General features: G+C 37.3%; 2 protein-coding genes across 3 annotated transcripts; both read left to right on the forward strand.

The window, feature by feature from the left end:
* Positions 1-1,948: 1,948 nt before the first annotated feature.
* LOC108836750 (protein DETOXIFICATION 51-like) lies at positions 1,949-3,924 on the forward strand. The gene has a single exon (XM_018609859.2). It carries the CDS (start codon positions 2,145-2,147, stop codon positions 3,750-3,752), a length of 1,608 nt encoding a protein of 535 aa, XP_018465361.2. The 5' UTR covers positions 1,949-2,144; the 3' UTR covers positions 3,753-3,924.
* Positions 3,925-4,712: 788 nt separating this feature from the next.
* Positions 4,713-7,719, forward strand: LOC130508101 (uncharacterized). 2 transcript variants are annotated; one of them, XM_057003325.1, is made up of 11 exons: positions 4,713-4,809; positions 5,035-5,116; positions 5,568-5,841; positions 5,924-6,014; positions 6,127-6,251; positions 6,332-6,413; positions 6,487-6,604; positions 6,698-6,855; positions 6,955-7,069; positions 7,150-7,335; positions 7,413-7,719. In XM_057003325.1, exons 2-11 carry the CDS (start codon positions 5,084-5,086, stop codon positions 7,590-7,592), a joined length of 1,362 nt encoding a protein of 453 aa, XP_056859305.1. In that variant the 5' UTR covers positions 4,713-4,809; positions 5,035-5,083; the 3' UTR covers positions 7,593-7,719. The 2 variants fall into 2 exon arrangements, with proteins under 2 accessions (XP_056859305.1, XP_056859304.1); XM_057003324.1 differs by having other exon boundaries at positions 4,717-5,116.
* The last annotated feature ends 4,798 nt before the right edge of the window (positions 7,720-12,517 follow it).

The following is a 12,517-nucleotide window of genomic DNA, read 5'->3' on the forward strand; positions in this document are numbered from 1 at the left end:
AACTTTTTTTTGTTACACAAAAATATTACTTTATAATTTCAATACAAATTATACTATCTATGTTTCACAATAAGTATCACTCTACAATTCCAATACAAATTATATTTAATTTCAACTGAAAATTAATTGTAAACTGCATTAATTTTATAAATAATTTTATTTATTTCAAATATTATTGGTCAGAGATGTGTAACAAATAGTAACAATTTACATATATTTTCGTTATTTTTTTAATTTGTGTGAAAAATGTCAAAATGACACTTATATAGAAACGGAGGAAGTATTTACTTTCAGTTGAATATTAACTGCATATTGCATTGATTTTATAAATAATTTTATTTATCTCAAATATTATTAGTCAGCGAAATGTAATTAATACTCCATCTGTATCATTTTAAGTGGATTTTAAGGTTTTTTCACAAAGATGGAATCAAAAGTTTAATATAATTTATCTTGGTTATATAAAAATAGCATTAAATAAAACTAGTTTAACCAATAAAAAAATATTTTTATTGTTTAAAAATTTTAAATGACATTAAATTTTATCTAAAAAGTGAGAATATCACTTATTTTAAAACAAAATTAAAATCTTTAAAACCACTTAAATTGATACGAAGAAAATAATAACTTATATATATTTCTTTCACTTTTTTAATCCGTGCAAAAAATATTAAAGTGACACCTGTTTAAAAACAGAAAAAGTACTCATTTGATATTTTTCACAAAATAAAGATGGTAGTATGTCTTATATAGTACTCCCTCTGTTTTTTAAAGATCCATATTCTAGGAAAAAAAATTGTTTTAAAAAGATAGATTTTTTACTTTTTCAATGTATTATTTAATGAAAATCTGTTAACTTCAAGAAAATTAATTGTGTTTATTGAATTTTTATCGGTTAAAAGTTATAGAAAATTTTTATTCACAAAAATCAATGCATTTTTAATGTGATTTCTTAATATATGTGAAAAGTCTAGAATATGTATCTTTAAAAAACAGAGGGAGTATTTATGTAAGTATCTATTTTCAACTTATATGTTTATTATATACAGAGTATATGACAAATATAAAATTATATATTAAACTGAAATAAATAGTCTAAAACGCACACTTTTGTGGAACAAAAATACATTCTATATAAAAAGGTTAATTAGTATGTGTTAGCAACTTTTTACGCCACGTGGTAATTTGAACAAGATTTGGTATTTCACGTGTAATCAACTTGTACCATATTCTTGATCAGAATCAATGTACCTAATTTTTGCTAGGCGTTACTATGAACTGTCTTTATTAAAAGATGTATACTATATACATCACCGGAGTTATCTATGATATTTTTTTAATATATACCAAAAGAATATAACTAAATAGTTTTGTGAACTAATATAACTAGTTTAGATCAATATATACATGTAATATCGTGGAGTTCTAGTACACGATTTGACCATATAAATATGTTAGTAGTATTAACATTAGATTAATGTTGGTATGTTTTATATTTTATCGTCAGCAACTAATACATTTGAATTACAATACGCCGGCAATATTAATACAAACTACTAAACTCCATAACCTCTCTTTATATATAATGTTACGTCTGTTATTTATCATCCATTTTTCATGAGATTCTGAAAAGCTATTAGATTTTTATCTAGCTAAATTAATTCAAATGCAAGTTTTCCTTAGTTCTTCTAAATTAAATCTTGGATTTGATACTATGTTCTATGTATTGGTTATACGTATCAGATAAATCATATATGTAATTACATTTGGTAATTAATATATTTTGTTTTCCTTCTAATGCCCCAAATCAGTCATGTACATCTACATTGTCAATTTACTACTAATGTATACGATATCCAAAAAGTTACTCCCACATATTTCTGAAAATATTTTTAAAAATATGTATAAATAAATAGTTTAGATTCTTTTTTAACGAAATAAAAAAATGAAAACGAAGGAAAAAGAAGACTGGCCAACTCCTTTATTAAGATACTAGGAGAGGGCTAGAGGAGAGAAGCATAAAATTTCATATCTCTTCACTTCGAGACCTCAAAAACTCCAGAGGGCTCTTCACGAGAGAACTCTTTCTCCTTCCCATCCAAAATCTCCAAAAATAACATTATAACCTTTCTTTATCAAACATCATGCGTAACTCATCAACAACCACCACCGGTACCGGTACGGCCGTGTCCGAGAACCAACAATCTCGTACCGATATCTTACTCGATCGCTTGTCGATCAAAACTTTGGAACAACCCACAAAGCGTAATCTCCAGCATTGCGACAAGATAGGATCTCCTCCACTTATGTCCGAAGCTGTAACAGAGGCGAAGTCTCTCTTCATGCTCGCTTTTCCGATCGCCGTGGCGGCTTTAGTCCTCTACCTTCGCTCCGCCGTCTCCATGTTTTTCCTTGGTCGTCTCGGTGACCTCGAATTAGCCGCCGGTTCACTCGCCATTGCGTTTGCTAACATAACCGGTTACTCTGTTTTATCCGGTTTAGCACTTGGTATGGAACCACTCTGTTCTCAAGCCTTCGGTGCTCACCGCTACAAACTCCTCTCTCTCACTCTTCATCGAACCGTGGTTTTCCTCTTGGTTTGCTGCGTACCGATATCGGTTCTCTGGCTCAACGTCCGTAAAATATCGGTTTACCTTCACCAAGACCCCGACATCGCACAACTAGCTCAGACATATCTCATCTTCTCCTTACCCGATCTCCTCACCAACACTCTCCTTCACCCCATAAGAAACTACCTTCGTGCTCAAGCCATCATCCACCCCGTCACGTTAGCCACTCTCTCCGGCGCCGTTTTTCACTTACCGGCTAACCTCTTCCTAGTCTCTTACCTCCGTCTCGGTTTAACCGGCGTCGCAGTCGCCTCCTCCCTCACCAACCTCTTCGTCGTCGCTTTCTTGATCTGCTACGTCTGGGCAAGTGGTCTCCACGTACCCACTTGGACCGACCCGACATGGGACTGCTTACGAGGGTGGGGTCCTCTTCTCCGCCTCGCGGGACCGAGCTGTCTCTCCGTGTGTTTAGAGTGGTGGTGGTACGAGATCATGACCGTTCTCTGCGGTTTGCTCGTAAACCCGAGATCCACGGTTGCGGCTATGGGCGTTTTGATCCAGACAACGTCGTTTCTCTACGTCTTCCCGTCTTCTCTGAACTTCGCCGTGTCTGCTCGCGTCGGAAACGAGCTGGGAGCGAACCGTCCCAAGACGGCGAAGCTATCAGCGATGCTGTCTGTTGTTTTCGCGGCGGCGACGGGGGTTACAGCCGCGGCGTTTGCTTACTCCGTCAGAAATGTCTGGGGAAGAGTTTTCACCGGAGACGACGAGATTCTCCGGCTTACAGCGGCGGCGCTTCCGATTTTGGGTTTGTGCGAAATCGGCAACTGTCCTCAGACGGTGGGTTGCGGTGTCGTGAGGGGAACGGCACGGCCGTCGACGGCAGCGAACGTGAACCTCGGCGCGTTCTATCTGGTGGGCATGCCGGTGGCTGTTGGTCTCGGATTTTGGGCCGGTATTGGGTTTAATGGGCTTTGGTTAGGACTCCTAGCAGCGCAGATTAGCTGTGCCGGTCTTATGATGTACGTGGTGGGGACTACAGATTGGGAATCGGAGGCTGAGAAAGCGCAGACGCTAACATGCGCAGACACTGTAGAGAACGATCTTATTAAGACGGTGGCGAATAACGACGCTGAGAGCGATGAGGCAGAGCCATTGATTCGCATCACGGTGCTTTCTTAATTATAAAATATGGTTATAACTATATCCCCCCCTCTTTTGACATAGAAGGAGAAAGTTTTGTCTTTCTTGAAAAAAATTAACATTTCTTCTTCTTCTTTTTTTTTTTGTATTTAACAATTTTTTTGTTTCGCTCCTTATTTTTTATGCCTTTATGATTGGCCGTTTATATGGAGTTCAATGAGTTTTTTTTGTTATTTAAGTTTCTACATATGAAAAAAAAAGTTTCTACATATGAAAATATTTTTATTTGGGGGTTATTCAAATAAAATTTGCTCACATAAACTTTAAATAATCACATAAATCATTTCAAAACGTAAAGTTTCCTTACAACTAACCCTTTAATTACACCCAATCTAATACAAGATGTTGGGGACCATATAGCTGGAGCGACAGAGAATTCAAAATATTCTGTTTTCGAAATTTTGTTAATTAAGAAAATAGAGAAAAGAATTTACTATGAGAATAGTGATTTAATTAAATAAAGTGTTGGAGTGATAAATAGAAAATTGTGTTAAGGTGATAAAAAAGGAAAGGAAGTAATATCGTAATTTGGAAAAAGTGGCAACCCTGAGGGAAACAAAGACTTGTGTCTCAAAGATTCAAACAGGTCTGAATGAATGTTTTGGATTCCCTATAGACTAGAGTGCTGTTTTGTTCAGAGTTGAGAGAGAGAGAGAGATATCAAGTCCCAAGGACCATTGCATCATCTCATCATATCCTTTTCGCCCTACAATTTGTTTCTTCTCATATTATAAAATATTTGCATCATCTCATCATATCCTTTTCGCCCTACAATTTGTTTCTTCTCATATCTTTATATATAAAGAAGAGTTCTAATCTCTCCCATGATGCCACCTAGGATGCCACCTAGGAAATTCATCTCATTCTGTGTTGACACGTCATATTCATCGTTGTGGGCTTTGTTTGTGGGCTTTATTGTAGTGAGGAAATTATTATCACGTCCAAACCCAAACCTAATCAGTCAAGTCGTTTCACATCTCTTCCTCTTCGATTCAACTGAGCGCTGATGCGGTGGAGGCGATTAAGATCTGTAACGGTGAGGTTACCTCTTTAATGTCTTTAATTCACTTCAATTCGGTGATATTCGTCTGTGTATTCCTATATATATACGCATATACTTCTCACAGTCGGTTTCGCTTTACAATCTCAGCTTTCACGTCTCTCTCATCTTCTGTTTGTGTTTATCTCTATCTATGGCTAATTCAATCGTTTTTTTCTCTGATCTGAAATCCGGCCGTTGCACGTCTGTTGTGGAGGCCAGATTGCTCCGTTTCTGGGAGGCTCGGAACGTCAAGCGTGGTGGTGAGCTCATGTGGATGGACTTACTCATGGTTGATGTCAATGTGAGTGTTCTCCATTCGAACCCTCGATTCCGGTCTGCTGTATACATATTACTCTTGCAACCGTTGTTTGGTTTTCCACATAGCTTTGGTTATAGTTGTTTTGATTGTTTTTTTTATATTTGGTAATGCGATCTGTTAATCGTCTTGGGTATTATTCCGGTTAGATGTATACAGGTTTTTTTTTTTTTTTTTTTTTTTGCAACCGTGATTTGTTTTCCCACCCTAGATTTTTCTTAATCTTTGGTTATAGGTGTTTCGATTGGTTTGATTTTTTTTCTTTATTTATTTTTTTTTTTTTTGGCAATGCGATATGTTAGTCGCCTTGATGCTATTCCGGTTAGCTGTATACAGATTATTTTGCAACCGTTATTAGCTTTCCCCCATCGAGGAATGTTGGATGTATGTGTTATGTTAATGTTATGTTAATGATAATTTCGTAAACATGTGACAGGGGACCATGATGCAAGCTACCATCAGTGCTGGACGTCTGCCAGAGTACCGGGGAAGACTCATTGCCGGATCAATGTTCACACTTTCCGGATTTGATGTCTCCAGAGCAGCACAAAACTTCAGGCTCACAGATTCGTCGTTGATGATCCGTTTCAGCGATATGACCTCCTTTAAGGAGCTACCTGCGCCGGTCTCACCTTTGCCAGAGGAAGCGTTCAGGTTTCGTAACCAGTCGGAGCTGGTTGGGCTAGCTAATACGAGCACCCAGTTACCAGGTATAACTGTAACAATGAGTCATGTTTATTATATTGTTATAGTATGTGTACTGAATTCTGATGAGCTTGCTTTTTTGTAAAGACGTTGTAGGTGAGATACTTTGTGTGAAAAGCACAGTTAGTGATCCTCCAGAGGAGAAGAACAGAGTCATGGTGACTATGAAGCTGGATAGGTAGATGTCGTGTCTGGTTGATCTGTAGTTTGTTCGTCATATGCTCTGACCGTGTTGCGTGAATCTGATATAATTCCTTTTCTCCTTTTTTCTCCTTTTTGGATGTGTGCAGTGACGAGACCATCACTTTGAGCTTATTTGATTCGCAAGCTGTTGCTTTCCACAAGCAACTTGAGGCCATGCAGGTTGATCCGAAGGTCATGGTTGCTACTAGCATCAACCCGAAGATGGTTGGAGGTCTGTTATATCTTTCACTGTTGCACCATCGCGTACTGTCATAGCAACTCGATCCTTATTATTTGTATTGCTCAATGTAGGGCGGCTGTTTCTCAATGCAACGTCGGGCACCCATGTGTATTTTGATAAGGCGACAAGAGCAGGAGAAGTCCTGTTCTACCAGTATGTCTGACGTCACTGAGCACGATTGTGTAATATTTTATATTTGTCTGGCTAATCGGTAAATCATGTGTAGGTTGGTCACTCGAGATACTGGACTGCCGTCAGTCGCTCCGCTATTAAGATCGTATGCGAAGGTGGAGACGATGTCCATTGCCGAGCTTACCAGTTTCATCGTTTCAGCTGCAACCCAGGTCATATTTATGGTTACTTTGTTACTATTTATTTCTTCGTTGTCGACTTAGGTTTGATATCTCTGGATTTCATACGAGCGTTGTTGGATGCAGGAGATTGATTTTTTGTGCACTGGAAGGGTTGTTCACGTAGACGCAGGGCGGGGGTGGTGCTATGTTGCCTGCTCGAAATGCAGTAAGAAACTGGAACGGTCTGCTTCTGCGTTTACATGTGTTAGATGCAACAATTCACATGCTGTTGGGGCCCTTCGGTAGGTTGCACTTTTAGGATGTTGTTTGTCCGACTTCGTGTTTTGCTATATGAAGATCGTAGACCGTTGTTTGGCTGACTTAATGTTTACTAATTATAGTTACCGCGTGGAGATGGCAATATGTGATGATACTGGAGAAGCAACCTTTGTTTGGTTCGATGGTGTGATGGCGAAATTGCATAGTCTCAGGGCAAGTGAAGCTGCGCAGATGCTGGTATGATAAATATTTGACTACATGTGTGATATCACCCGTTGAGCGGCGTCTGCTTACTCACCTCATCTTTTGTCAAATAGGCTGAGGACGGGGTGAACCCTGAAGACACTGGCCTTCCTCCCTTCATTGCAGAGATGGAGGGTAAAACGTACACTTTCCAAGTGAGAGTCACTGCGTTTAATTTCACCGAGCATCACAGGACCTTCACCATAACACGAGTTGCTGAGGAGCATGGTCGTCTGCCAGTCGATGCCGTGATCAATAATGTAAGTATAATGTGAAAAATGGTATCTATCTGTCCGCGTGCAAATCTCTGTACTTATAACGCAAGTTCAATGTATAGGGAGGTAATGATGACGAGGACGATGATGATCCGTCTGACGAGACTGGGGGTAAAGCTCCTGATGGTGATGAGGATGCTGGCGATTCAGCGTCTGCTGGTGGTACGGGTTCGTCCGGCAAGGCGCGTAGGAACACTGGTGCAGGACCCTCCGAGGGTGTGAAGAAGTCACGTGTTGTCTGAGATGTATGAGCTCCTAATAAGGCTCATATTATTATTATTATTATTATGGATGTTTGTTTGAAATTCCCGCGGATTCGGATATTTTATTGGGTCATCCCCGTTAATGCATTTCAGTTTGAACTTTAATTCCGATTTTCTATCATTCTGGTTTAGTCATTTTGCTTTGGTTTAGTGAATCCCTATTACATACGGTTATTTAGAATAGATCCGGAATATTCATTTTGCTTTGTTTATTCATTTTGGTTCGAGTCCTTATAGTGTTTAGCTTGCTAATAAAGCTTTAGAAATAATCTATTAATTTCCTGTTTAGAATAGGCTAGAAATTGTTTATACATCTAGAACCAATTTTGCAAGAAATTGTTTATACATCTAGAACCAATTTATAAACAGATTCCATTAATTTTGATTGTTATACTGTCTTATTTTTTTATATATATACAAATGATGATGAAAATGGTGTGTTTGTTTTAAAAAAAAAAAAAAAAAAAAAAAAATAAAATAGTTTTGCTTCATTTTATATAAAGATATATATGTCTTTATGTATAAAAACTTTTTTTTGTTATTTTGTATAGATTATTCTTTTGTTATTTTTTTATTTTACATCTCGCAATCTCTGTTTCGCCTACAACCTTTCACGAATAAATACTCTTCCATATAAAACATTCAATTAGCGTATAACATGATGGATTTGGTATTATTCATTCAATACATAAAATTACTATTCAAGAATATGAAATCAAATGTGGTGATACACAATCCATGATTACGGACATTACGACGTTACATAAGTACACAAGTATATCTCATAAATGCATATCGAACCGTATATTCAAATGTTAAAGATCCTTGCTGTATAAATTTGACCCAATTGATGCTGCATACGAATACCACACTACCAAACACTGATTCAAAAATAAAATAAGCACATCAACATGAATAGCCCCCAGGGTCTCCCGGCCGTCTCATCTCAGCAGGATTCAAATGACGTCACGGATGCTATTGGCCCTGACCCGGCGGTTAACAGCAGCATGAACACCTCCGACGACGAAGAAACTCCTGACATATCACCGGCGTCATATTTCAAAACCCTGACCCTGGAGTACTTTGCATCCGAACCACTACGGATGGTGTATGGCTACCGAGACTTAATCCAGTCATGTCTGGAGAGCAATAACCCCGAATCGCAGTTTATTGAAGGTATAAACCAGTATTTTTTCCATAAGAGCACGAGCACCGCATTAGAACATCTAAGACTTTCAGCTGTTGGGAAATATGATAAGGGTACTTACCTTTATGGGATACTGCTGCTGTGCAACGGAAAGATGAAAAGGGGAAGAAAGGTTCTAGACACCCTAAAATGGAAACATACACTGATCACCACAAACAGATGCTGGCGAGAGATTAAGAAGGTACTAAGCGTTTACGGTATTATGCTAGAGGACACGTATCTGACCAACCTGGCCAAGCTCAAGCCCCCCCCAACCTGCGATCTCCATAAGAAAACGCATTTGTGCAAAAAATGTTACTACTTTATAAGGGTCCAAATGTTTGTGGACTATATTGCTTATCGAAAGTGATTTCCGTTTTGTTTTCGTGGCGTCGCCTGAGATGGTGAAGAAAGGGCGTGTTGGGTGAGATTATGATAAACCGTCTGATTCTAATAATCGCTCAGAATCTATATGTTGAGACCGGTCTACTGAGTGCCTTTGCTTTCTGTTTCTGTTTTCGATTTCCTCTTTGTTTTTTTTGGTTTTGTTTCTGCTTCTATTATTTCTGTTGAGACCGGTTTCATGAGTTTTTGAATATTACGTTGAATTTTACTCTCAGAGCTTGCTGTTTATGTTTCTATAGAAAACATATGTAATTGGTCGGTTAACTCATACTAAGATAATTAGTTAAAATGAATATACGGTCCATCCATACTCTGAATATGGTAAATCACGTATAAATTACAATCATTGACGATATATGACGTATATTGTTACTCGGTTGTTTTGGTAGAAAAAATAAAAATAGTAAACCGGTTTCAGAAAATTGTAAGTTTGGTTCGATAATATTGCCGGTATAAAATTATTTGCGTTGCGTCGGACACACGCAAATACATAACGGCGTTATGACTTGGTAAAAGTGACATGCAATGCAATTGAAACAATAATAAATATATTACAAAAAAAACAAAACATGCATATACATTTTCCGGATCCGTAACGTCTGTCCAACTTCAACCCTTTTTTTTGTCTAAATAGGTTGGTGAGGGATATATACTTAGTCTCCAAATAAATATACATTTTTACCATATACTTTTACACCTTTTTCCTGGTAATAATTATTTATTTATACATATATAGATAGATCTTGGACACATAGATGTAAACAAACTTGAATTATATTCATGTAGATGACGGCCAAAAAAAAGATTAAATGATATCAAGTATACGTCAGAAAATATTAACAAGTTAAAAAACTGTAAATGCTATCAAGTATACGTTTAAAAAAAAAACAGTAAATGCTATCAAGTATACGTTTAAAAAAAAAATTATAACTGAATATAATTTCAATTACCTGATTAAGATTACCAAAACCATTATTACATCTAATAATAAGACTACCCATGCAATTTAAAAATGGAATATCGGACTGATTTGTTCCTATCAACCCATTTGTTCAAATAACAGTTTTAAATATAGCTGAGAACCTTTTGAATTGGCTCGGTTTGGTTGTTGGTTTACCTCGGTTTTCATGGATCTAAAAAGTCCCATGTTATGTTGCACGTAAAAGCGTAGTTCTTGCAATTATCACAATTGACATTAATGCAGCATCATTATTACTACGTTATTACTCTAAGCGTCGTGAGGTGTGGAGTGGGAAGTTAAGTCGTTCTCTTTCATAGGAGCTGCCCAGTATATATACATATAGAATACATCATCAACTAGGCTGCAAGCTTACAGAAACAAGAAAAAGCAAAAGAAAAAAAAAACAGAAAGCAAAAAAAACAAAACACGTTCTACTCTTCTCCTCTCATGGATCCAGTTGAGCCAAAGATGTCGAGCTTGGTGGATCTGCCTGATGACATGCTAATGTGTATTGTTGCCAAGGTTGGGGCAAGCTCTCCAATTGACTATTTCAACACAGTTGTCTCCTGCAAGAGCCTCGGCTTTGGTTGCGATACTTACCTCATTGCGAGGGAGCTCAACCTAGCACCGTTTGTTAAGGAGCCTCTCCGGTCTCGCAGATACCAGAAAGTGATGGACAGCTGCCTACGTGCCAATAACCCAATGGCAAACTATGTCAAGGGCGTTCTCGAGTTTTTCCACCACCGGAACCAGTTCCTAGGTATGCACCACTTCCGCCTTGCTCACAAAAGTGGTCATAAGGAGGGGACATACATCTATGGTGTCCTCTCGATGGCAATGGGGAACTTCGTGAAAGGGAAGAAGGTGCTCAACAAACTGGCCGATGATAAGGGGGTTGAAGTTGTTGAAGATTGCTGGAACAACGTCCAGATCTCGCTTAGGCGTTTCACACCCAACATGAGAGACGTGTTCATTCAGTCATATGTGCAGATGCAGCCTCCTCATGGATGTCATCCTCCTGAGCCAGGCACGGCTTGCTACCAGTGCTTCCACTTCTACCTGATGTCTGAGTTCTTTGAGATGATGATGGGTATCAACCAGCCGATTGAGTCACAGCAGTGGGTTTAGACTCCTAATTGTGTTCTTTTGTTTCATCTTGATGTTTCTCTTTAAATTTCCCTAAATGCGTTGTTGATGGGTTCATCCCCATAAACAATGTTCCATGTTTTCCTCTTTTAAAAAAATTAAAAAAAAAACAAAAGAGGCAATTTTAATTGCCCAACCAAAAAAAAACCCAAGTTTGCCTTTGTCTTTAAATACTTATCTCTCACCATGGCCGTCAACTGTGTTTGGATAAAACTATAAGTCGTCTTCATGCATATTTAAACAAAAGAATAAAAAAAAAAAAAATGGAAGTCGTATGAAGTATGTTCTAGCGATGTTTGTATGGAATTCCAAAATTGGATTATAATATGATCGGTATTTTTCTACTAATGTATAAATCGTTATGCCTACGTACTAAAACCCATGTTAGCCTTTGACTTCGAATAAATTGTACAAGTCGTTCTCATGCATTTTAAAGAGGAATGAAAGCAAAATAAAACGAACCCACTTCAAGACGCTAAAAATATTAAAATGGAGTAAGGTTGAATATTTATAGTTTTTTTTTCCCTTTTTTGAACTTGGCTTCCATATTAAAATTGCAAAAAGAGAAACAAAAAGAGTACAGGCCCATAAGCCCTGAATTGTTTAGAGCAGAGCCCAATTTACTTTAACACACACGGTAAGGATCAAACTGTATATATCATGCAACTATTTCATAATTAGCTCTATATATTTATAGTTTCGCATTCCTTTGAACGTAAACTAGCTCTAAATATAAGCTAGGAATTCCAGAATGGCATTATAATATATGATCCGAGTTTTCGTGTTAATGTATGAATCTTTACGACAACCTACAAACTGTATATATCATGCTACTATAATCATAATTTTATGAACAAGCATCCTACGATGATAGTAATATTTTTAGTTTCCGAGTAATAAATTTGGATAAATTTATTCCTACAACGCACGCGCGTATAGTAATAATGTCCTAATCTTGGATGCTGTATTTATTTTTTCATTCCCCCCCCCCCGCACTCCCCCACCCAAAATAAAATGTTTGTATTGTAATATGTTTATATATTATATATATTTATCAGATTTGTTACCATCATATAAAATACAATAAAATATTTACATAAATCTTACTGTGATAAAACAACGAATGTCCATATATCTTAATCCAAGTAAACAATTCTAATATATTTAGCAAATATTGTCTCAGGAAATAGTCTTTTCATACGTACA

This window comes from Raphanus sativus, chromosome 2 (assembly GCF_000801105.2).
Source record: "Raphanus sativus cultivar WK10039 chromosome 2, ASM80110v3, whole genome shotgun sequence".
Taxonomy (NCBI): Eukaryota; Viridiplantae; Streptophyta; class Magnoliopsida; order Brassicales; family Brassicaceae; genus Raphanus; species Raphanus sativus.

Coding starts and splice junctions, on each gene's coding strand:
- LOC108836750 (XM_018609859.2), top strand. CDS start 2,145: ATGCGTAACTCATCAACAACCACCACCGGTACCGGTACGGCCGTGTCC.
- LOC130508101 (XM_057003324.1), top strand. CDS start 4,967: ATGGCTAATTCAATCGTTTTTTTCTCTGATCTGAAATCCGGCCGTTGC. Junction 6,252..6,331: donor CAACCCGAAGATGGTTGGAG/GTCTGTTATATC, acceptor TGCTCAATGTAG/GGCGGCTGTTTCTCAATGCA. Junction 6,605..6,697: donor TCGTTTCAGCTGCAACCCAG/GTCATATTTATG, acceptor TGTTGGATGCAG/GAGATTGATTTTTTGTGCAC.